The sequence below is a fragment of the Psittacula echo genome (assembly GCF_963264785.1).
Source record: "Psittacula echo genome assembly, chromosome: 4".
Lineage (NCBI taxonomy): Eukaryota > Metazoa > Chordata > Aves > Psittaciformes > Psittacidae > Psittacula > Psittacula echo.
In genome coordinates, this window is record NC_137738.1 from 12,702,922 (window position 1) to 12,728,821 (window position 25,900).

The 25,900-nt window shown below is 44.2% G+C and overlaps 2 protein-coding genes across 4 annotated transcripts in view; one reads left to right on the forward strand and one right to left on the reverse strand.

Moving 5' to 3' along the window:
- Window positions 1-49: 49 nt before the first annotated feature.
- AIDA (axin interactor, dorsalization associated) overlaps window positions 50-25,900 on the forward strand; it is a 28,705-nt gene continuing 2,854 nt past the window's right edge. For 2 of the 3 annotated variants that reach the window (XM_080617043.1, XM_080617045.1), the window contains exons 1-8: window positions 50-176; window positions 4,009-4,078; window positions 10,691-10,744; window positions 12,893-12,947; window positions 18,250-18,313; window positions 18,742-18,848; window positions 20,537-20,548; window positions 23,476-23,598. In XM_080617043.1, coding sequence (XP_080473169.1) covers window positions 67-176; window positions 4,009-4,078; window positions 10,691-10,744; window positions 12,893-12,947; window positions 18,250-18,313; window positions 18,742-18,848; window positions 20,537-20,548; window positions 23,476-23,598 — 595 coding nt within the window. In that variant the 5' untranslated portion in view covers window positions 50-66. The remainder of the gene's footprint in view (window positions 177-4,008; window positions 4,079-10,690; window positions 10,745-12,892; window positions 12,948-18,249; window positions 18,314-18,741; window positions 18,849-20,536; window positions 20,549-23,475; window positions 23,599-25,900) is intronic. The other variant, XM_080617044.1, reaches the window with a different exon arrangement.
- MIA3 (MIA SH3 domain ER export factor 3) overlaps window positions 23,713-25,900 on the reverse strand; it is a 38,494-nt gene continuing 36,306 nt past the window's right edge. Inside the window, exon 28 of the transcript XR_013956750.1 lies at window positions 23,713-25,590. The gene's annotated coding sequence lies outside the window, so the exon portion shown is untranslated. The remainder of the gene's footprint in view (window positions 25,591-25,900) is intronic.

A 25,900-nucleotide genomic window follows, 5' to 3' on the forward strand; every position in this document is an offset into this window, starting at 1 on the left:
GGCGGGAGCGGCTGCCCGGTGCGGTGCCCCGGCCCGGGGTGAGCATGGTGCCCTAGTGCTGGGGCTATGTCGGAGGCGGCCCGGAGCCTCCTGCAGCGCTGGGGCGCCAGCTTCAGGAAGGGCACCGACTTCGACTCCTGGGGGCAGCTGGTGGAGGCGATCGACGAATACCAGATGTGAGTGAGGGACGGGCGGATCCCGCTGCTGCCCCGGCGGGCCTCGGGCGAGGGGATGGGGGACGGGAGCAGCCCCAGGGCGGGACAGAACGGGGCAGGGCGGGGGGGGTCCGCTGGGCCTAGGCCGCGGCCCCTCACCCCTCGGGCGGGGCCACGGGTCCCCCGCCGTGCTGAGGGCCGCGGGTCGGGCGTCCCCTGAGGCGGGGCAGGAGCGGGGGGGGGGTATAGCACGAACCCACCCGGGAGCCGCCCCGCCGAGACCGGCATTTGGTGGCGAGTGCTCGGCTGGGCGCTGCCCCCGGGCCGGGGGGCGAGGCGGTAGCGGCCCTTCCTTGTGTGAGGGTTAGGGTTAGTGTTGGGCTGTTAGTTAGGGCCGGTGTTAGGCCGCGGGGCTGGTTGGTGGAGCCCCAGGGCGACGGGTGCCCAGGTATCCGCGATGTCCCATGGCCCTGTACCCCAGGCACCATGCTGGTGGGGAAGGGGGGACCCTGCTGTGGCAAATGGGCTGCTGAAGTATCAGCCTTACCCCCCAAAACGCCAAAGAACTCACCAGTGTGAAAACTGGTCCATTGCACGCTGTGTGTTCCACGCCTGAGGAAACCAGGGTGGGAGAGTGAGGATCTGGGCAGCCCCTGTTAGACTGGCTTGTGCCGGGTGGGACCGCACTGTCCATGAATCCTTTGGTATCGATGGAGTATGGGCACTGTAGAGTTCATGGTATCCTTAGAAACACACCTGGTAGCTTTAGTCAAATGCTGCCCTCTACTACTGTGTTGACTAGGAAGATGGAAGTTACTCCCTTGTGAAGTTTCTTACGGTGAATTTTCTGGAAGAATTCTAGAGGGTTTGCATGTATTCCCCAAGAGAGTTAGCTGAAGAGACATGCTCGCCCTTCTAGCACTGTCCAGGACTGTTCAAGTTATGGGCTGGGCTGTGACCACACTGGCTACCAGTTCAGTTGCTGTTCAGAGTAGCTGGGCTGCTGGCTGTGTACAGCATAGTCATGAGATGCTATAATCTCACCATTTCATTCACTCACCAGACAGGATGATGCAAGTTCAGTTGTTTGCAGTTTGTTGATGGTCTTTAGAGTAGGGCAAGCTGTTACTACAAACCTTGGCACAGGGATGAAAAGTAGCTCTCTTCCAGATCTGTATCTTGGAAGAAAAGGAAACTAATTATAGGAAAGTAAAAGAAGATATTTTTATGTGGATGGCTGCGAGGAGTCCAGTAGGATCCTAATGCAGATCTTAAGTTTAAAACTTTAATCCTAAATGTAAAACTGTCCTGGCAGTCTCAGCAGTCAGTTTCATGTCATAATGTTTCTTCAGAATGAAGGCTTTTCAGGCTTCTCATTCTGAGCTCACTTTGTTGAGAATTAAAGTCCCTAAATGTCTGCAGACAGTCCAGTTTGAGAGTTGAAGTATAACTTTTCCTTCCTCCCAGCATCACTGGTGTCTGGTGAGAAGTAAGGAAATCTCCGTGCTCTTGCTGTATTCTGACTTTGGAGCAGTGTGATATCTTTGTAAGAGAGCTCCTCTTGGGTAGTAGTACTGTAAGCTGCTCTTACAGACCTTATCAGTGAGTTTCTGCTGAATAGAGTAGTCAGTAGATGAACTCTATGGTTCCAGGAGGGAGGAGATCAAAGGATTGCAGGGAGATATTTCATAGGGAGGAGCAGAACCTTTTCAGCGTGCATATCTGCTTCTTGTAGATACAGCAGGTAAAATCAATAACAATTTTAATCTATAAAGTGGATGTTGCAAATAAGAAGCACAGGGCAAGATACCTGTACCTCTGAAGAGACATAACACCATGGCTTGATGCTGTTGTCCCTGAGATGGGATGCACAAGCGTGTTGCTGATGCTGAAGAGGTCTGTTCTGATCAGCACGAGGAGGCTGGGGAGAAGCTGCTTGCTGACACAGAAAGGTATTCCTGAATCCATGTTAGTTCATTCCATGGATTTAATGGCTGTTGATGTAAAACACTATTATTTGCCTCCTGTGTCCAGGGGACCTGCACCTCCTCAGGTCTTTATGTTGCTCCTGGAAGTGCAGGAAGCTTGGTGCAAGGATTGGCCCTTGTTTATTCAAGTGCTTGCTCGCACAGGAGCCCACCGAGCTGCCAGCAGTGCTTCCCTGTTGAATGTCCCCATCTATGGAACTTGGTCTGATCCAGCTTTGAACAAGGTTCAAGTGAGATGCCAGATGTGCGTGTGGATTAGTGTGGGTTTTCTTTGCATTAGTGACAAATGGAAAGTGAGTTGTGTTGCTGATGCTTGCAGAAAAGTTAATACCATGATGCTGCCTGTTGCAGGTGACATGTTGCTGCTATGGTGATGTGTTTTCTTAAGTTGTTACTATTAAATAACCTTTCTATGTGTCCTGTATATCATATGGCAGGGTGGTAGGGACTGTGTCCATTTGGGTTCCAGCATGTTTGTGTATTTTGTCTTAGCCACCATTGTTTCCCCCTATATGAAGGGAGGCAGTGCCACTGAATTGTCCTGTTTGATTGTGTTTCACTGGTGCTACAGTGACCTCAATCCTTATGGCTTTTTAAGAGCGCTTACTTTGAGGAAAAGCGAAGAAATAATCAAGTTCTGATTTTTGCTTCTGGCAGGCTTTGCTGATAACCCGTTTTGGTGGATACATTTTACACAGGCTAATGCCCACTGCAGTGGTGGCAAGAAGCTGAATCCATTTAACAGTGCAAACTTGGGAGGTTCCAAACAGAAGTGTCCTGTGATGCCCCAGTACTGCTGTTGTCCCTGGGTTTGCCTCCCTCCCTGCTTTGAAAAGGATAATGTTTTGCAGGGAATGGCAACAATTGCCCAGAGGTTTTGCTTGTTTAATGTTCTCCTTCCTCCCCAGTCGGAAACTGTAACTCTTCCCATAGCTTCCTTTCGCTTTCTGGAGCTGTTTGCTTACTGTTACTTTCCAAACCTCTCGGTGATCCTGTTTCCGTGGTGAGCAGGGGTGGGGGCTCTGCTCCACATGTGATGCTGACAGGCACAAATGTGAGCTGATACACCCTGGCCTCGCCCTGTGCCTGGCTCTCAACAGCCATCGCCTCCTGGAGCCACACTGGCCTCAAACACCTGCTGAGAAGTGGACGTGGGCTTGTACCACAGTGAATCCCCACAGGGGTTATAGGTGGCTGTTATAAAGGGATGGGCAGAGGAAAATGGTCAGTGCTTTCAGGGTGTTGGCTAGAAGGACCTTCTTACCTGTTCTTTCTTCGTGATACATTCTATATGTAGTCTTCATCAGGGACTGTAGTGATAGGACAAGGGGTGATGGGTTTGAATATAAACATGGGAAGTTCAGGTTAGATCTAAGGAAGAAGTTCTTTATTGTGAGGATGGTGAGGCACTGGCACAGGGTGCCCAGGGAAGTGGTGAATGCTCCATCCCTGGCAGTGCTCAAGGCCAGGATGGGCAGAGTCTTGGGTAACATGGTCTAGTGTGAGGTGTCCCTGCCCATGGCAGGGGGTTGGAACGGGGTGATCTTAAGGTCCTTTCCAAACCAAACCATTCTATGATTTTCTGCCTAATATAGTTGCATACTTTGTCCGTCTTCTGGGCATTTTTTTTAGTTTGGCCTACTATGGTTATAGACACCTTTGTATTAAAGAAAACCCCAAATCCCCTAAAAACCAAAACAATAACAAAAAACAGCCACCAAAGAAACAAACCAAAAAAAAAAGCCACACCAAGAACTATTTGGAGCAGCAGACTGTGGACCTTTTGGCTGACACGTTTCCTGGAGACTGGGGTGTGTGTGTTTGTGTTGTGTTCCCACTCTACAACTTTCTTTCCCCACATCCAGATTAGCAAGGCATCTACAGAAGGAGGCACAGTCTCAGCACAACAACTCGGAATTCACGGAAGATCAAAAGGTGAGTATTTGCGCAGTCAAAGAGCTTGATGGTGATGTGTGTTACGGTGTTTTTTATTGCACAGACAAGAACCTTATGAGACCTTTCCTCCCTCAGTATACGCAAACAGAATCTGAGCCCAGCATGGCTAAAACAGTTGCTGTCATTAGATGTGGCAGATGCTCTGCTGTGTAATATTGAGTGTCATGTGTGCTGGCCAGAGCCCTTCATAACCTGGGTGGTTCTTTTTTGGGTGACCTTTTGATAACTTGCTTATACAACATTAGCACGATTTATGGTGTGAAGGCTGAACATGAAATGTCTCGAACTGCAGACATGATGGGTGTGTGAGGAGGATGTTCACTTAACATGTAACACCTGATGGGAAAGGGTCTTGGCAGAATAGTGCTTAGCAGTCTCTTAGAATGTGATTTGTTTATAATCCTTCAGAATACTGAAATTACTTTACTCCTTCCTCCCTGCCTTCAATTGAAAAGGCTGTTTCTTGTCTTAACATATTCATGCAATTCTGTGACAGGATTTAAGTGGAAAATGCTAGCTGAAGTTTCACATACTTCGGAATTTCAGCAAAATAAAATCTGGTGAGATGCAAGGTCCCGCTCATTTTTCATGTCTTGTATAAAGGCACGTTTTTCTTGGGAATACCAATTTAGAAAATCCCTGTATTTCCAGATTCCCAAGTCATAAAATCACTTGTTTGAGCAACAGCATTGCCTGAAAGTTGTCATTTTCTAGCCCAGAATCTTGCCTATGGTAAAAGGGTGCTAGAGTAATGGGATCTGTTTTTGGAAATGTTGGTCCTGAAAACAAGTCCTGGCTACAGGAATTGGAGATGAGCTTCATCTGTTTGAAGAAACTCATTGCGAAGAAATATACATTTGTACAGAGTGTGGCAGAGGCTTGTAACTGCCTCCTCGATATGTACCAATGAGAAAAGCAAAGAGCCAATCTTCCATGTTCTGTTTATCTTCCACAAAGAGGAGGATCAGGCTTGTGATCATCCTAAACAGAGTCATAATCTTGGAGAAGGATTTGATCCACCTTTCCTGAACTGAAGGCTTTAGAGCCTTGTTAATGTTGGACAGCTGTTTGATCTTTGATTGCTCGTACTCTCCATCCCTTGTTAGTGGCTTCCTCCACCATTCTCAGCTACAGGCATCTTTACAGCATGTTTCCCCTCTGTGGATGCTTTTGAAAATATGGTTACTTCATGGAAGTGAAGCTATTAATCTCACTGCTGGAGGCATCATCTCCTGTGAATATGGGAACCAGAACCGCACAGGGCTTTGCTTCCAGATGTTCGCTGAATCTTGTGGAAAGAACCTTGGGCCAAATTGTGGAAGTGAGTGAGATCAGCCGTGAGGGAAGGCCTGGGGGGCTCAGGAAGCAGAGATAACTGACCTCAGATGTTACATGTGCAACTGTGATCATGTCTTAAGGTGACAGTCTTCTGTAAAGAAAAAATGAGTGGCTGCTTTGAATCCTTGCAGGGCTATACGTGGTTCTAAAGCTGATACAGAAGAGGCTGACATTTCTATCTCTTGCTTATTTGCAGATCAATGAGGCGCCGATGCACTCAAACTTTGTGCCTGGTTATCAAATGGTGGTGCCTATTTCATTAGCCGCATACACAGCCAGATTACCCAACATTTTGTTGAGAGAATATTCTTTCTCTTTGCTGCCATGAGGAATTCTAGTCACCACAAAAATAAGAGTCTTGCTATTGCTTTGAAAGGAGCACTTGAAATTCATTACAGAAAAACCTTTTGGTTTGATGTTAAGCTCCTTGCTGTTCTGGGTTTCCCTATTTCTGCAGGAGCTCAGCCATTCATTGCAAGTATCATTCACTTGACACATAGGAGTGAAGTTTAGCACGCTTCTGGGTTTTCAAGCAGTTTGGTTCAATAGAAGTGTATCTTCTGTCACTACCCTTCAAAAGCATCTACATACCAAACCCCAAAGCTACCTTTGCTCAACTAAGTTCCTGCCAATGCATGCTATTCCAGCATGCTATTTCCTTCTGGTTCCTAATGTCTTGTCTTTCTGAGGTTCTGTATGTCATATAAGAGCCACCTCTTGATTTTAATCAGTGTAAAAGTGCGTGTCAGCTTCAAGGTTTGCTTATCTGGTATTACTGGCCAGGACTGCGCACAGAATTCCACAGACTGGAGAAGGCAAGGCTGTGAGGCTAAATATGTTTTCCAGCTGCTTGATCTACCCTTATTCCAGTCTCTGTGTAGATTTAGAGCTAGCTGTTATCCAGAGGACCATACATATGGCTGAGAATTACTGTGACACTGTCGTTGTTTCTTTTACTTGACATACTCTGTGGAGAAGACGGATTTTCAGCAGTGTACCAAGGGAAAACTACTACTTTACAGCTACAGAGACAGGACAAGGCTAGGTTCAGATCCTCAGCCCCATCTGTCTGTATAAACTTTTACCATGTTTGGGTTTATTTCATGCATCGCAGGTGGTGTTCCAGTACAGATATGGCCACACCATAATTGATGGTATGTTACTTGCTAATGTAATCGTACCGTGTGTTAATCTAACAACACTTGACAGATACCACCAATTTCTTTCATAGGCATACTGTGAGCCAGTTACCATTTGTCTTATAATAAATGTGTTGTTTATGGTAAGAATTCAGTCTTCTAAATATTCATATCTTGCCTTTTTGCTCTCTATCTGAAGGGTCTGTTTTGAAACACTGTATGCTGCTTCCCTTGGTAGAGCAGTCTCCGGAATTGCTGTTCATTCCTGGATTTTCATTTTCTTTTGTCTTATATCTATTGCTGGACATAATTCTGGAGTTCTAGTCCTTAGGGAAGGCTCTGTCTTGACTTGGATAACTGACAGTGCTGGAGTAATCCTTAGTGATTGTGAATTTTGTTGAAGAATTTCTCTGCAGATAAATACTGTGAAGAACAAATGATTGTGTTTAAATGTAGTCACCCTTTCAGGAGGCTGTGCAACAGTTTCACTACCTTGAAGTTGCATGTATGAAATACTGATACAGTTACTGGTGGATTTACCCCAGTCTCACCCTCTGCATCCTGCTGTTATTTTACCTTAATTCTCTAACAAAATCCCACCTTCATTCATGATCAACCACTGTGTTTTGCTACTTGAATTGTTCCAGTTAGGTTTGGCTATGTTTTCCGCTTGCCTCCTGCTATAGTTAGTCTCACCCAGTTCTCTATGCAGTAAATTTGACCTTTCAAGCCCTCTTCTAACCGCAGTTGTTGCTTCTCGTGTAAATGTTTTTGTGCTGGGCTGCATTTTCTTTGGTATTAGAAAACTATGCGCTGCTTTATGCAATGGTAACTCACTGAAATAAGAGCACTGTTGAACACTCTTAGCATGATTCATTAAACTACTGGTCTCCCAACAGCCTAGACCTCTCTTTAAAGCCAAACTCCACTCTGGCTCTGTATTTATGCAAACATCTTTGCCTGCATTACAGTTAGCACAGTCATTACTCACACGACTGCACTGAAGAAACCTTGACTATGAGATCAACTGACTTTTTTCCCTTTCTAATCACGAGTTTACATAAAACTGAATCTTACCTATTGTAAACTAGCAATGTTAATTATGGCTTCAGTCTTTCTAATGAGATGCAGGATGTTTTCCCTGCTTCAAAACGGAGCCTTTGCATGGGACAGTTGCAGCTGAAAATGATAGCAGTGTTCAGCTGCAGTTTTAACTTTTGGGCTGGGTGTGGTCCCTTAAAAAAATAGTTATGAATAATGCCTGCTGGGAGCTTGCCATGTTTCAATAGATTCCATATAAAACCTATTCTTTACTATTTTAAGACTTCCAAACTCTCTTCAATTAATCTGTTTCTAGAGGCGTTATTGCCCTTCAGCCCCCAGGAGCCAGAGAACACACATTTTGTATTGCTGTTTGTCCTAATAGGAGGTACCTAGTTCAGGCAGTTTTAGGAATACACAGTTATGAGTCTGCAGGATAGGGAGCAGGGGTGTTGCTGAGCTTGTTGGTGAATTGACAAAGGAGATAGGGGTTGAACAGTGCTTCTTGAGACCTCATTTATGGTGTGGGCTTAATGCTCTGCATGTGAGACCAGGAGGGCAAGAGCCACTTGAAAATCTGTTTCCATGTTCTGATTCCATGCTGGGGCACCCTGGGAGCTCGTGGGCCTCTGTGTGGTGCAGTCGGAGGAGAAATGGGCATGCTCTTTGCTCAGCAGTCAACACCCAAACCATCCAAACAGCTGGGCTTTAGCAAATGTTAGAGCTGTAGTCAAACCTCTGAGATTTCCCCTCCCTTCCCAAGGGAACCGGTGGATTCCTTTCTTTTACCCATTACTTCACACCTTCCTCTTTAAGATTCTACCTTTGCTGCAAACATATCTTTCCAGATGTTCTCAAATGTAAAAAGGAATTCCTTTTGTTACACTGCAGCTGATGAGACAGGCATAGTGCATTCTCACCCTACTGACTGAGAATCTGCTTCTGTAGTACTACCTGGTGTCCTCCCATCCAGCTTGAAGATACATGTAAATCCACAACACCCGTGTGTGGGTCTGAAAGTGTCAAAATGAATCCAGAACTGTACATACTCCTTTGTCTTCCAAAAGTCTGTGGGTTTCCAAGCTGTGCTGGAGATCCAGCCATGAATCTCTGTTATGCAGCAGGATTTATTTTGGAGCGGTAGCAGTTCATTGACTGAACCTAGACTACAAAATGGAAATGGAGCTGTAGTATGGGAGCTGTAGTATTTTTACTCTGCCATGCTGCTTGCAAGTATACAGTCATGGTGCTCTGTAGTATAATTCCCAAACAGCACACTGTAGCTGCATCCCAGGCAGAGGAGAAAACAGTATGTGTCCTGTGCTGGTAAGCATCACTCACTGGTTTGCTGGAAGGTGCTCAAACGAGCTAGATTTCTTTTAAGACCTCCATGCAATGAACAGCATATAAACTGTGAGGATGTAACGTCTGGGCTAATGTCATGTTGCACCAGAGTGTTTAAGAGAAGAGGGGATACCAGCTGGGGAGAAATGGCTTTGAAAGCTGTGAGGAGCCTGGGGTAGAGGTGGAAATCAGGTGTCTGAGGCTTTTACACACTTCAGCTGTTGGCTTTGCCCTTGAGGTATTGGTGTCTGACCTGCTCATGATTCAGCTCCTGAACTCTTTCAACTGGCATAAGGTGAACTGCAACTGGAGCCACTTAGCTTTTAGCACAGCCTGTTGGAACTAGGGGTGGCTGACTGAGAAGAGAGTTGGGGCATCCCTGCAAGGAGAGTCAGGGCAGATGGCTGGGAAAGCATGTCACTTTTTTTATCTGCTGCTACAAATCTCTTGGAGCCCTAAAATGTAACCCTCTTTTAAAGGGATGTTTTGGCTTTTGACTGGTATCTCACAACTTGCCAGATGCCTATACTCTTGTATTCTTTGATGCTAGAGTTGTGCTCTAGGAAATCTTCCCCTCCCTTTGCATCCAGCCTGGGCGGAAGCTGGTTTTATACTGCCTGATTTAAAAGGAGAGAATGATTTACAGTTGTGTATTTCAACTTTAATCTTCCTCCTGGGGGGAAAACTCATTTTGGAAATAAGCTGCTTTTCTTTGTAGCTGCACTGTTGGTGTTTTTCTTGCCCTATAAATGTTCCACAGAGCATTTTGAATTATATCTGGCCCTTATCTCTGCAGATAGTTGCAGTTTTTCTTCACTAAAACCTTTCAGTTGATGAACAAACACATGATGGTCAGGCAAGGTAAAATATGCCTTGCAGTTGTGCCCACTTGATGTCCATTATGGAAGTCTTAACTCCTCCTTTCAGCTGGTAGTATTAGAAACAAATGTGGCTGTTGCTGGAGCTTCTTATTTTGTGAGAAATAAAAGCTGAAGTAGCACTGTCTTCAAAGTAAAGCTGCTAGCAACAGGCTATTTTGAAGCCCTTCCCTCTTCTACATCTTTAAATGAAAACAAGAAATGACTTCCCAGTTCTACTCAGTGATATTTTAGGTAATGACAAGTGTGGATCAGTAGATCTCATGCTTCACTCAGATCTCTTTAAAACTGCAAAAATAGAAAGTTGGAAAAATAATCTGTCTTTTTACTTCCTCTCCCACCAAAACTCACAACAGTGGCTGTGTTTCAGTGCTGAGATACTGGCTTCTGAAACTTCTGAGGAGGCGTTGACTTGGTCTGCTCTGGGCCCGATAGAGCAACTATAGGTATAACTCCTGTAAGGGCAAATTAGGACACACCACTCAGGTTCTCAGAAGGTAATACACTGGTTAGTTTGGTGGTTGTAGTTTTAATCTTCCCTTTCACTTCAGAACAGTTGAGTTTATGAATGATTTATGCTGTGGTAGGCATCCTTACAGGGTTTGCTGGGTGAATGACCCCTGTCTGTGGTGATGGGCTGTGGGGAGGGAGTTAAATGGCAGATGTGATGTTTCACCTCTTGTGCTTTTCTTTTTGCTTGTGTATAAAAAAGCTTTTGATACTGAATAATAGAGCTGAAACATTTGCAAGAAAAAGCTGTTGTTTGTGTTTATATTTGTTTATAAAATGTGAATATGGAAGAATACAGTTTCTGTACTGAATTAGTAATATATTTGTGTTTTTCCTTTCAGAAAACCATAGCTAAAATTGCAACATGCTTGGAACTGAGAAGTGCAGCTTTACAGGTACAGCTCTTTTTTCCTATGTGACTTCATACTTCAGTGATAGGTAACTGTAGAGCTGTTGAAAGCTAGTTTAGGGTATTCAGACATAGCCCGAACTTCTGAAAACAGAGTGAGCAAACTGTTGAGCACTTGGACTTTTCAGATTGTCACCGTGATTCCCCAGGTGGCTGCCTTAAAACCTTTTTAAGTGCTTACATGAGTATGTATTGGGGTTTGTACAGGAATTTAATCACAGGTTTTGTGTCTTTGGTTCTTTGCCTTGTTTTCCTCCTTCAGAATGGATCACAGTTTATCTTCCTGACCTGTGTGCAAGGGTAAAAAGATCCCCAGAGTCATCATTGCACTAATTCAGCTGCTTCACAAATGATAATAGAGCATGAGGACGAATGTGTGTGTAGGATAAAAATTACTTCTGTAACAGTCATGAAAACAGACAGGTCTGTAGGCAGATGTGTGAAAGTAATGATTTAGAGGCTACTTCTTGGTCTCCTTTTTCTGGACTGAAAGACCTCGTGGAAGTGAATTTCTTTTTCTCTCAACACAATCTTATCCCCGAAACAAAAGGGAAGTGAGTCAAATTTCCAGAAGAGTGTGGATGGGGAGGGATGAATCAGCTGAAGCAATATTTGGTTTACTGGATTACCTCTTTACCAACAAAGAGTGGTGGCAGGCAAATTTTAAATCAGATTATTCACAGCAGTGCTCCTGAGTTCCTCACGTTGCTGTACGAGGTGCAGCAGCTACGTTGTGCTGCTGTCAGTTGCCCAAGAGGCTGGAGTACAGTGGTGATTTAGGCAGGATGCTGGAGCTGGACTGATGAGGTGGGGCTGAGCAGTCTCGAGGCTGTGCAGAGTTTTGAAGGATTATTTGGGTAGCTTTACTTGTCTTTCTATTTTGACCTAACCTGGGGTGTTGGAGCAGCATTGCACTTGTTCTGAGTCACTGTGACAAGGGCAGACGTGTTCCATTGTGGGACATCTCAGAGCAACAGTAGAATATGCAGCAACGTCATAACCTGCACAAGTGAAGAGATGATGTCTTGCAAGAGCAGCCTTCCTTGCTGTTGGTTCCTCAGCAGTAACTAGAGGATTTTATAACCTTGTGTGAGGATACTAGAACTTCTCATCCATTTCACTTTGGCAAGTATTTTACTTGCTGAAATATGTTATGGTTTCTTAGCAGAGATTAAAGCAGTTGAGTGTGATCATCTTTTCCCATTCTTCTAACAGTATGGGTATAGCTGCTTTAGTGTCCTTCTGGAGTCTTGCACTACGTCCCCAGTGGCACTTGGGCAAAATCAAGCGGAAAAAAACCCATTAGGTCTTAAAGAAATATTGACAACAATGGGTAATCTTAAGAGATGCCAAGGGTGCAATGACACAATAGGTAAGACCTGATTCTCTGCCTAAAGGAGGACGTCCAGTCAATCCGCTAACTTGCAGCACTTCTCTGATGCCAGCTCTGCCACTTTTCATCTCAGAATAGGCTACTCCAGCTTTCCAAACTGTCAGTGAACTACCTCAGAATAATAGGTTACAGACTTCTCTGTGGAGTTAGTCAGACAGGCTCACTGAGAGGCAGACATGTGCTACAGACAGTGAGGAAACTGCATCCTCAGAGTTGGAGAAAGGAGAGATGGTAAGCCCTCTTCCATTTGCAGTGAGCTCTTAGCCAGGTGTTTCGTCAAGCTCATCCTATATACTGTACCTTTTACCAGTGTTATGCTGTTGGACATGTCTTGAACTGTGAATGGTCCTGTTGGAGTGTCACTTTGCAGTCCAGTCTTACAGCTGATCTTGCTTCAGAACAATTTGGGGAAGAATTAAAACAAGTCCCTCTGTCTTAATGTTCCTCTGTGTAGTAAATATGAAAGAGCAACAAGTTGCTTTAAAAACATTTACCTTGCATTAGAGCTTGAAACATGGGATAGGTTTGTTCTCACTAAATGAGAAATAATGTACTTTTTGTCTCACCTGTGAACCTAGCCTGTGTTGAGGAGATGTTTGGGACTCTTCTAGGATGTAGCTTCGAAGTAACGTGGTACACTTGAACAACAGAAGCACCTTGCATGCTTGTTCTAACATATGGGAGCTCTGTCTGAGGGGAAGGTGCACACTAAGATCTAACTCTTTCTTTGTAATGTCCTAGTCCACCCAGTCACAGGATGAATTTAAGCTCGAGGATCTGAAGAAGCTGGAACCAAGTAAGTAGTATCTTTGTATTTTAAGTGAATGGCATTTATCATTACAGTGGAAAATACAACAGCACTGTGAATACCAACTGCCCACAGTGTGGTTTGACAGTAATGCTGGTTTAGGTGTGTCTTCCAAATACCTGTTGCCATGTAGACAAAGCTTGACGTATAGCAAAGAATGTAATGTGGGTAACTTCAAAGTATAGTAGTCCTAATGTTTCAGATAATATATTCTCAAATCAGTAATTCTTTGGGTGCTGCTCAGTTCGCACAAAGTAGTAATTTCAGCTCTCAGTAGTACAGTACCATCAGCTGGGAAATTGACCTGCAAGTTTCTTATTTGAGCTGAATTTCAAGACTATGTGGTCTTCTTCCCTGCAGCATGAAACTTGTTTTTTCATCTGAAAAGATTTAACTTGTGCTCAGGGCAGCCAATCACCCATCACCTACCACTGCCATGCCAGCAGACTAACCAGGTTAAGAGGATGTGAGTCAGTCTTCGAGGGGGTTTGTGTGATGTTGTTTTTTCCCAACTGATCCTTGGTCAGTTCTTGCTATGTCAATCCAGAAATAGCTTTTTCATGTAGGAAGTATCTATTTATCTGCTACATTTTCCTTTCCGTAACACTGGCTGCTTTGTTCTCAAAAGCATCCGTATGATCAGAACTTCCACATCTTTATCAATATTATCCTGAACCTTAATGTTTCCCCAATTTTGGGGGACCAGGACATGTGGAAAAGCTGCTTTCATCCTGGTAAAGCTGGTTTTATTTTGCCTCTGTAACAATTGTATCACTAAGGGGGATGTTGGTGATAAATGTGGTGGGCAGGCAAGTGTTTCCACTTCATGAATAAGCCGAGCTTCTCTGCACTTCCATTCTCTAAGTAACTGGCACAGGATCCTACAGGATCAAGAAGCAGGCATTGAACTGAGCTTCCTAATGTCTCTACCAAAACAGAGTCCAAATACTTTCAAACTATCCCCTGAAAACGTGAAAGTACATTACAAGATGGCTATGTCAGTGAAGGCCATAACTCAGGAAAGGGTTTAACAATGTGTTGGAAGTGTTAGGTCTTTCTCAGTCTACATATTGCATGTCTGGCCTCTGCATCTCTGGTTTGGCATTATTTTCTATAGATACTCCTGCTCTCTGTTTGCAAAGTATTTAAGATGTTGTCATTATTTGATGACTGTGGATTTCAGACTCCATTGTGCACATGCCCTGCGAGTGACTGAATGATGGAAGGGGGAGAAGGAATCGTGTTTTAATCAATCAAACTGTTCTACAAATCGAAAGTGACTGTTGAAGGCTTCAGTCAGAGTTTACGTTCTGCCAACAGACACAAAGCTTCCCTTGAAATGCTCCTTTTCTTAAAAGCCAGAATGTCTATTACAGAGCAACAGTCCTGTTGCTTCTCTTGCCCTTCATCAGAGAATTCATAGTTACCTGTCAAAAAACCTGCTGAACAGTGTGAAGTGCATTCAGCCCATGCCTCATACAACAGGAAACTGTATTAAAACTGAGGCAGAGTGTGAGGCCATCGGTTTTCGAAGACACTGAGTTATTTTCCTTGGAGGAGAACGGGTGCTTCTACAACAACAATTGAACATTGATGCTCTTAATGCTGCTTCTGACTGGGATTGTTCTGGCCTCTTTCTCTCTGAATCACGCCTTTGTTTTGTGGATTTTAAGTATATCTTGAATAGAGTAAATCTTAATGAAGCCAACACCAACCATCTCATAAAATACACTGTGAAGTGTTTTCGTTTGTGCGTTGTCAATTTGCTCTTGTGTTCCACTAGAAAAAGCTTAAAAATAAATCTGGGTTGGCAATGCAAAGAAGTGATTCCTTTGTTAGGGCAGACCATTCTGTTAGGGTGGAACGAAAACAGCTATTCAGACAATTTGGCTTGTTTTAATTACTTTTGTGCCCGAAGCTGTCAAAATGCTGAGAAATTTGGTTTGGGTGGTGTTATAACAACCACAGCCCTTAGTTTTAACTTTCTTTTTATATCTTAGGTTGTCAAGTTCTAACTTTTCCTATTAAGTTGCATTTCACACTGCTTGGAACGTGAAGCAGTTGGGTAGTTCTGTTTGTTTAGAGGATTTGTCACTGAATCTTGTGTGCTAGAATAGAATATAGGAGGATCTGTACATGCAAACAGTTCTTTTCAGACTACACTGTGTGAAACCATGGCTAACACACTAGATCCCACAAATCCTGTTGTGAAAGCTTATACCAGTGTTGTTACACACATTACAGATGGGTAGGCTGGGACATGCCATGGGCCTGTGTTTAACTGTAGGCACTAAGGTACTAGTTTCAAACTCAGTGTATATGTGTTATAAGAGAAACAGATACTGGGTTGTTGTCGTGTTTTAAGCTCAGCCAGCAACCCAGAACCAGGCAGCCCCTCACTCACTCCCCCTCCCAAGTCATTTTTTCTCCTTCTTAGTAGCTGGTGCAGTGCTGTGCTTTTGACTTTCCGCCTGGGAACAACGCTGATAACACCAATGGTTTTAGTTGTTGCTCAGTAATGTTTACTCTGACCAAGGACAGTTGTACTGGGGAGCCTGTGTCTGACTTGTTTTGTTTTGTCTATTTAAGAAAGAATAAATCAAGATATACAAGTATTATTTAGGCTGTCACTAAAAATATAAGTGGACAGTGGTCTTCATTGAATTAGCATGTAGTGGTGTTGATAATTTCAGTTAACATCTTTCAAGAGCTGATAAATGTGATGTCCACTGCTGCTAAAGAACAGGCTTAAGAGCCTGCGGAACAGTATTTGAACTAGATTCCTGTTGAAGAAGCAACATAACTGGAGGCCACGGTGCTGGAATCTGCCCATTAGTTACACACATGGAGAACTCCGTGAATCACATTCTCAGCAGCAGCACAGAGGGGAAGTGCTCTTTCTCCTAGAGGTGATGTGTAGTTTTAAAACAAAAGGCAAAAAAGCCCAAACCAACCTCTTAACGCTTGGGTGTCTTAGACAGCATTGGAAGGGAGATTCCTGTTCTTTGTAACCTAATGGGTTTTTTCTGTGATCTGGTTATTTTTATTTAAACCAGCTGAAACTCTCCCCTGTGATAGATGCAGAGGATTTTCCTTTTCCTCAAAGGAAGATTGTTATGTTGCTTTTTTATTGCTTTGCTTTTCCTTAGTGACTTTAAAGAAGCATTTCACCAGGCTGAGTTCTGTAGATCCACTTCTTACCATGATGATATTTAAAGCAGCACTTTAGTAAATCGCTGTATAACAACCTGGCAAAACGATTTGGTATTGGTGACGACACAGAGTTAAAGCCCCTTTAATAACATGATCCACAGCTTTCTGTGGCAAAAGGCAGGAGATACTGGATGGTGTTTCCAGAGGCGTTTCCGAGCATCCCCTCCATTACCAAGCCCGAGGGATGCCCGAAAGCAGCGGCTGCCGTGGGCAGGGCGGGTACCAAGGCCCGTGGGCAGGGCTTGGCTCCATGGCAAGAGGGTGGGTGCTTAGCAATGCCTCCGGGCAGCACCAGCAGCAGCAAGAGTTTAGGTGCTGTAAAAGCTGTTTTCCTCTTTCCTGCACTCAGTGGAGTATTTTGTGCCCTCTAGCGATGGCTGAAATGTATCACTGGAAGCTTTTACTCGGTGGTGGTTCATTCATGTAGTGAGAGAAACTGGTTGCTGGGAAGAGAGGAACGTAGTGCTTACCGACCTTTGGAAGATGGGAGAAGAACTACTGTGATTCCTATTGCTTCTGTGTATCATGCCTGTGATTTGGAAGAGATCTTGCTCTACTGAGATTTCTCTGCCTGGGCAGTTTCACTTTCTGTCTCTGGTCTGATGTAGCTTTCCAAGAGCTGGGGAATTCTGAGTAATAAAAATCCCCTTCTTTCCCTGGACCTCAGCTGTGCTGGAAGGTGACTGGCTGCTATTAGTTGGCTGCTTTTCTGTTGGGAAGCGGCTGTGATTCTTGGCCGCCATGTTGAGATCTGCAATACCAATTCCTCAGAGCAGAAGTCTTTAGAGAGAGAAAAAGACTTGGCATCAGTTTTGTCTGTCACCTCTCTGACTGAAGGGAGCTTAAAGCTTTCTGTGTGTTTAGGTGTTGTGTCCGGCTGGAATCAGGCAGTACCTCTCAGGTAGTGGTATAGAAATCAGAAACAAAATCAGAATGAGCAAAGGCTGGAAAGACTTTCTGGATTCTTTATAGTTTCCTGGAGGATTATTTATCCATTGTAGCACGCAGATGGTGTCTGGTAAATTACTGAGTGCTGTGCTTAGCAAGACAGGCAGGAGCTCTCCTACACTGCCTGAACCGCAGTGTGTAGAAGCACAGTGTACAGAGGGGCAGTGGCTGCTTCAACATAACTGGTATTTAAGTACCTCTGGGTATTTGTGTAACTTTAACATTGTTTGTTCTCAGTAGTCCGAAGGGGAGATTTTCTGTGGTCTGAGAGGGCTCATTGCAAAGTGAAGCTCAGTGAGAGGACTCAGTTTTCTACCTGCTCTGCCCCTGCCCAGTCTGGGATATTCCTTCTCTGGTAGGAGAGTGCCTCTCCCTGCAGGCATTCCCTTGTAAATGTGTAGGCCCTTGTACTGTCATGAAATGCTGATTTCTTTCACGTGCTTTTACAAGTTTTGACTTTACTCATCTCTTGGAAATAACAGCTTGAGTCGCAATTGCTAAAACTTGAGTAAGTTTCCAATACAAACGGCAAAGTCATGCTCCACTAGGTGCTGGAGACTATGGTGGGTGTCTCTGGGGCTTGATGCTCAGATGTTGCACTGTGTCTCTTCTGAATTTTGCCAATCTACAAAAATCCGAGGGCAGACCAAAAAGTAAAACCAGACCAAAATCCCCACTGACAAGCCCCCTTTTAAACCCCATGCATGAAAGAGTAGGAAATTGCAACTAAGCAATGTCTTACCAGCACAGTGGGACTCCACAAATCCAAGCCTATGTTCCATGCCTACAAAAGCACCACCCTCCTACCCTCCTTTCAACAGCCACCAAAGATTGCTACCATGACATTACAGTTTCTCCATGCTGCTTTTGGTTATCTTGTTTAAGTGTGGTGGTGGTTATGTGTTGGAGTCGCCGTTAGCCTGTCTGAATGTTACTGTGGCACAGCTCTGGTCAGGACTGTACTGGTGTTTACAATGACAGATGGGGGGTTTTGTATGATCTGGTTATGTTTTTAAATGCTAATACTGTTTGTGTGAGGATGCTATGAGAATGGACGTAGCTGTGCAGAGCAATAGAGTTAATGCTTGTTTTATGGGTTTGGATTCTTGTTTTTTTTCCCTTTCTGCAGTCTTAAAGAATATCCTCACTTACAATAAGGAGTTCCCCTTTGATGTTCAGCCTGTCCCACTCAGGTAAGAGGGAACTGGGTCACTTCATGTACAGATATATGTCTGAATGGGAGCATAGCCTGGGACCTGGTGTACACCTGAAACACTACAATTCCCAGAGCCACCTACTTGCTGCACTGCTTTGGGTGATCTGGTTAATAAAAGTACTTTTGAACTGTGTCTGTCTGGGTGCCACCAGAAATCGCACCCATGCTTTTGGTAAAATCAGGATGTGGCACATCCCTACATCTCTCCGTATTGTCTCTTGGGTTTCTGTTGCTTTCTGTTGGGCTGAGCTCCTGCAGTCTCTTTGAGGCTGTGGGTACAGGTTAATAAGTATGAAATGACATTGAAGCATGTTGCCCCTGCTCTACATTCAGATACTGAGCTGTGAGTTGAAAGCCAGATGATGAATGATCTTTGGTCTCATCCTTCTTTCTCATGTTTTACAGGAAGATTTTAGCACCTGGAGAAGAGGAACACTTAGAGTTTGAGGAGGATGATGAGGAAGGAGGAGCCGGAGCAGGGTCTCCAGACTCTTTTCCTGCTAGAGTTCCAGGTAGGGGCACTAGCCTTGCCATGCCAGCCTGTGTAGCATGTGTAAGTTGTGTCTCTAAGAAGCCTGTTTCCCCACCTGTGATTTGCAAAGTTTGGGTGAGGAGCAGCAGGCTAATGTAAACTCTGATGCTGTATTAGAGAACCACAGAGGTGGCTCAGCAAACAATATCTTACTGCAGAACAGACGTATGGATAACCTGGGAGGGTGGTACCATCTATCTCGAATAATTTGCTTTAATTCCTGTTGAAACTCAGTATTCTAATTCTATGGACTTTCTTAACTGTGCTACATTAAGTGTTTCAAATGCATTCAAATGTAAATTGTGGCACTGTTTCTCCTGCAAGGAGTATCACATCCTGCTAGAGAGATGATAAGGTGTTGCTGGTTATTTGTATTGCATCCTCTGGCGAGACTAAAACCAAGCTCTGAGAAGATAAAAGAGCTTTGATTTTGATAGCTGAAGCCCTTGTCAGTGTGAAAGCACTCATGGAACTGGGTATACCTACAGATCCTAAAGGTCTTCCTGTAACTTCAGCTTTTGGCAGTTTACCAGGTAAAGGAGTAGGATGTTTCAACAAAGGTTCTTTTGGTTGGTGTAGTTTCTTTGCAGAGAAACAAGTTTCTAGTTTCAGAGCATGTTAGCAAACTTTGTGTTTCAGGAAGGAGACAACAAGTAGGGAAACTAGTACTGGAATTAGAGTTGAAAGAGCTGGATTGGAAGAATGCTGCATTACTTATGCCTCGAGAAAGCATATTTTTGTCCTTGGATCTGAGCCAAAGCATGCTATAGAATAAGATCCCTGCAGGCTGTACTGATGTAGGGATGCACAGCCTACAGTTGTTTATGCTAAATTCACAAGTAGGCTGTCATATATTGTGATATTTTATTGCTGACATTTACTATTTAAATCCTTGTTATTCACCATGATAAATCCATTTATAAAAATGCATTCTGTGTATCCAAAGTACAGCAGAGAGACCTTGAGTAGCTCTTGGTATAGTGGTGAAGGCTGTGATCATTACCGTAGTGTCAACAGTTACCTCTGTGCCACTCACAGCTGTATGTATATAGTGGACGCGGAGTGTGTGTGCTTAAGAAAGGCTCTAAGTTGATGATAGATCGAGTTTACAGTCACATCGTTTTCCAAGTGGTAGCCAAATCAGAAAGAGGAGAAGTTTGGGGCATTTACTTTCTTACAGAATTATTCCTCAGTAAGACTATGCTTTTACGAGAAGGTGAGAGCAATGCCAGAATTTACTGATATTTTACACTGTCATCTACTTAATAGACTGCAAATCTAACCTTTCTGTTGATGTTTTTTTTGCATTAAGGTAGATTTCCCCATAGCCACAATAATCCAAACTGTAAGGAGGTCTTGTACTACTTGACCACAGATCTCATTTTCCCACTGAGTGTAAATGAATGTGGTATTTCTTACCTGGCTGGAGGTTGGTCTGTTGCTCTTTCTCTGGATTATAAGGGTTAAACAAAAGCAGTTTGCAGCTCTCTAGGGTGAGCCTTATGAGTCAAGTGGACTTGCCATGTTGAATTGATAGAACTGCGTTCACTCTTTGCTTCTATATGCCTTTAATCCATAGTGCATAACTGTATTGTCTAACTGATCATGGTCTTGTCTTCTACATGCATGGCTTCATCGTTATCACATTGCACCATTCATCTAACCCAGGAGCCAATGAAGGTATGAAAACCTTTTAGTATATACACTTATTTCTTTGGTCATATTTATGTAGCTGTGGTGTTCTTCATTCAGTTCTTAGTTTCAACCCTCAAGATACAATCCTTAGTAACAATCCTAGTACATCTGTGGTGTTGGCATCTTGGTGTTGGTTTGCGTTTGCTGTCTGTACAAGAAAGAGTGATGGTTGTGTTCTTTGACCCACCTTTCATAGCTCTCTAGAAGTTCTACTCTGCTCATAAAGACAGTCTAGTCTGACTTGCAGTGTAGCCAAAGGTAGGTGTAGCTAGATTTTCTTTAGTGGAACACACATTTTATGGGAAATCTTGCACAAAGAGTATTTCTGTAGTTAGACTTCTGAGCTGTGCAGACCTGAACTGACCAATGGCTTGTTGCCTCTAACAGCAACGGTTTCCTGCCTTTCTCCTGGTTATATACTTCTTTATTCCAGTGCTGTGCTGGCAATGGATCCTTCTGTGAACCATTTCCATTTGTGAACCCAGCAGACTTGTCACTTTTTCCCCTTTCTGTGAATCGGGCTTTGGGAAGGGAGAGACTGAACTCAGCCTGTGTTGGTGGCTCTTGGGTTGGCTCACCTTTGTGTATCTGAAATGCTCTCGTAGGAGGTCACTCATTTCACTTGTAGATGCTCCCTTCCCCCTCTGGCAGTGATGCCCTGTGGTTATGTCTGAGGTGGTTGTCAGTTTGCTCATGAAAGCCTCAGTGTGAGCCTGCTGAAGGTGAGTGGGCCCAGGCTGTGGTTGGCAGCCTGGCGGTGAGATGCCCAGCCCTAGCACAGTTCACAGTATCACAGTATGTTAGAGATTGGAAGGGACCTCAAAAGATCATCTAGTCCAATCCCCCTGCCAGAGCAGGAACACCTAGATAAGGTTACACAGGAATGTGTCCAGGCGGGTTTTGAATGTCTCCAGAGAAGGAGACTCCACAACCCCCCTGGGCAGCCTGTTCCAGTGTTCTGTCACCCTCACTGAGAAGAAGTTTCTTCACAGTTATATCATAGGGAGCTACTATCAGCCAGTGGCTCCTCTGTGGGATGACTACAGAAGCTTCAGCAAAAGACCTGCTTGGGTGGTTGTTGCTCACAGGCAGGCTACAGTCCTTGGTCTTGAGTGCTCCTCCTGCTGAGGCAGAAAGGAAACTGTTCCTTGGAGACCATCTGTCCTTCTGTTCCCTTACCAGCTGGAAGTGAGCTGGACTTTTCTGTTTGTTGCAATTTCACACATTCTGGAAAGCATTTTTCAAGAACAGAATAACTTCTGCCGCTGTTTTTATAATAGATGCCAGTCTGATGCATCTGTCAAATGATTTATCTGTCAAGTATCCCATCACTTAGTCCTTTGAAGTGATGGATAGGAAAACTGAAGGGTACAGTTGTTCTTGGCTCCTGGGGCCATTTAGGAGACAACAGAAAGATGGCAGAGCAGAGAGTTTTGTGCCTACAAGGATGGGTTTGCTTCTACCTTCATTTAGATAGAAATAAGAACAACTCTGTCCTTGAACATCTGGTCAAGAGAGACAGCAGGATTAACTGGAGTGCGGATGCTGCTTTGCAGAAGTGGCTGCTCTCTAATAAGTTTCCCTTCTAACATTTCTCATTCTATAGTCAGAAGTCTGTTGCATTAGTTCAGAATGGTGGGTTAAATTCTGCCATAATATGTTGTGACATGCCTGCAGATGCAGTACCTTGGAGGTTGTGAGCCTGCTAGCAGCCAAGACAGGGAATATGGACATGTACTGCATCCTAGGTGTGAATTCAAGCCTTGCTGGTGATCCTGAAGGAGGGACTGGGTGTGGGAATGCTCACAAAATCTTCCTGAAGCTGTGGCTCTACTTCCAAGTACAGAATATGTGGTCCCCTTTTGCAAAGCCGCTCTCTCTAACAGGACAGAAACTCCTTGCTGCTTCAGTTCCTCAAGCAGATCAAGAGGGAAAAAAAGTATCAAGGAAAGCCCATATTGGACTTGTGAAAGGAAACTATTACTTTGATTCGCAAGCCTTGGAATAATGTTTATTTTGTTTTAATTAGAAAACCAACGCTTTAAATCAAACTCACTTTTGAATCTAAGCATTTTCTGGCTTGGTGCTTATTCATCTAATACTGGAGAGAGGCCTGAAGCCGCAGTTGTCATTAAAAGCAGTATGAAGAAACCCACTCCATTGTTGATGACAATCTGATGGCTTTTAATGAACAGTTTGGCTTTCTTGCCAGCTCCATGCTCTTCCTCAGTGCTGTAGATGATTTATGCTGACCATGAAGTGTTGATACTAAATGTTCCTGATGCAGAGCTGAGAGCTCCTTCCTTAAGGCAGAAGGGAACTCGGGAGGTGCAAATGCTCTTTGTTCCTTATTTTTCCTTTAAGTAGAGGGCAGGAGAATTTGAGTAATTAAGAATTTCTCTTCTGATTCCCTTCTGTCCAATGGGATTTGCAGCAATGCCATTTTCCTCCGTACTCTCCCAGGCTAAGCCAAGTCATGTTCAGTGGGGTGGGACTCCTGATTAAGTGTCTGAACTTCCTGCAACTGTAGATTGAATCCAGCCTTCCCAATTTAATCCTTGAAACTACATGAAGTGAGTTCCATGAATGAGTTATTCTGCATGAGAGCAAGAAAGAACACTTGAAACAAAGCTACTCTCTGTTCTTATGCATTAAGTTGTTATGAATTCATTTGACTTGTGGCAGTTCTGTTTTGTTGGTTTTGGTGTGGGCTTCGAAACCTGTCAAAAGCTGTACAGACTTTCCTGTAGTGCTGTGTACTCTTGGGATATGAATCCTTGGGCTTTGAACCTCCTACAGAGAACAGCATCTTCCATGAGAGCTGGTGGGATAAGCAAAGCCTCTGCTGTAAGATGATACAAAGGGTTAACAGTTAATAATTAATAACACTACTACTACTTTGCTCTTTGCAGGTACTTTATTACCCAGATTGCCATCTGAACCCGGGATGACATTACTCACCATAACCATAGAGAAAATCGGTCTGAAAGATGCTGGGCAGTGCATTGATCCTTACATCACAGTCAGTGTGAAGGGTAATGATTCCTGTTTCTTGCTCCTCATTTCTACTTTGGAGGGAATGTGTTTTCTAAAAGCTGTATTGATTTTTCAACCTGCTGGGAAAAATACTCCCTGATACTTGCATTTCCTGTTGTGGACTTAAGGCTTCTGCTTTAATCAAGAGTGGAAACATTCTGTAGTTGAGAGATCCTGGGAGGTGAATCCCTGCAGGAAACACACTAAGCTGTGCGCTCTGGGGTGCATTCACTGTGCAGGGAACGGAGCATCAGTGACTCTTCATCAGTGACAGAAGCACTGTACTCCTCTATTCCAGCTTCTTCAGCTGACTATTAAGCACAGATCTGTTTGGACTGCTTGTACTCCCCAGCCAAATACTGGGCTTTCTGGAACCACAGCCCATTGACTCTATTTTTGCTCTGGTATTGAACTAATTTTTAGTAAAACAAAGATCATCTTACCAAGGCTTAAGGTTTAGAGGAATGGGTATGAAGCAAAGCTTGCAAGTGAGATAACATATAACATTTGTTTTAGCCTTGGCAGTGAAATATTTCAGCTAAAGCCTGGTAGGCTAAGAGCTTCCCTCGACTGACAAGACTGAGAAAGAACCTCTCAGTCAGTCCATGATAGACAACATTAGGATGTCTCACTCTTTCACATGACAGCTTTTGCTTGAGGCTGAGATTGTTGGGATTCAGGCTCTTTCTAGTGAGATCATCTGCCTCTTCTCTTAGCAGGAAGCCCCTGTAGTCAGAACTGCTTTCCATAGCCTGCCTTGCTGACTTCTGCTTATCTGTAAAGTCTTTTAAGGTATATGATTTTTTTGCTTATCATATAGAAATCTGTAGCGGAGCCAACAGCCTCTTGCTATTTTCAGCTGCCATAGTGACCTTGTACGTGTCCTCTTCCAGTGTGCTTCTGGATACCAAACGTCAGGATAAAATACTTGTTAGATGTGTGATCAAGTGCTTCCTCCAGCAGACAACCTCTTTGGCAGAAACAAGGGTCACAGTATTGAATGTCACTTGAATCCCAGTGATGTTCTCAAGTGTTACCTACCCAAATACACAGATAGAAAGCTTTAATTCTGTTTCCTCTGATTCTCCCTAGACCTTTGAGGAGTTCACCTGGTTGGGGTGGAAGCTGAAGCATGACTCTTACTTCTCCCCCAGAAGATACAACTGCCTTCTTGTGTTTTCTGTCTTGGAAACATGCAATATTTCTTTGTTTATGCTGTGTTGCCTGAGGTTTGCTGCATTGCTTTTAGGTTGTGTAACTATTCTTTGGGCTCCATTTCTCTAGTCACTTGTGGATCCTGCTTTGCCTCTTGTATGTCAGAGAGCTGAGGGATGGGTGACTTCAGTGGTGGGGATGGCTACATGGGCGTGGGTTTAATCAAATGTAATTCTTCCATGCTGAGTTTCTCTTGGCCAGCAGGAAGGTACCAGCCCCCTGACAGGGCTTTAGCATTGTATCCTGGAACTCATCAGAACTTGTAACACAAGCATTCGTTGTTCCCTGCCACTGGAGTGTTTGTCTGTCTTAACTTATTACATGTTGTTAAAACTGGTGCTTGCCTTCAGAGCTAGCTCTCCTTTCTGGAGCTAAGGCAGACTGTATATTGCCAGGCTTACTTTCCCAACAGGTCTTTCTGTTAACTTGTGGTGCTCTATTTGCAACCTCCTATAAATGATGGCTGCCATTAGGACTGGTGACTTTTTATACTTTATTTTTTGAGATTTTTGGTGAGGAAAAGTAACTCTGAAAAGTCTTTCTGTCCCTATTAGGAGTCTGAGGGCACTTGGTAGCTGTTTTCCTTCATTCTATACCAGGCTGCTCCTCTGCAGGTCTGGGGAGAGGTCTGTTCCTGATGCCACATTGGTGGTCCCAGCCCACTCCTGGGACAAAGCGCATCAGTGGTGCTCCATGGCCTCAGCTTGTACCCCAAGCACACTGCATGTGCTCTGTACTTAGGAGTCTTGGCCTTCTCAGTAGCAACTTTGCTCCACCTGAGGGAAAGGGATCACTAGTGAGAGAAGGAGTAAGAGGACAAATGTACTTGTGTAAGCAATGGAGGCTTCGTGAGAAACAATGTTATCTGTGGTGGCTGTGCCCAAGCAATACAACCTGTGGCCACACCATGCCTCTGCCAGTACAGAAACCAAGAGGAGTCCTGCATGTTGAGCCCAGGCAGCAATGCTGGGTGTACACATCATGTCTGAGCTGTGCCCACAGACCCTATGTGCAGGGCAGCCTTTGGTGCTTATCTTGTTCTGCTGGCTTTCTGGTGCAGAAAGAAATGTGCTCTTAAAAGAGGAA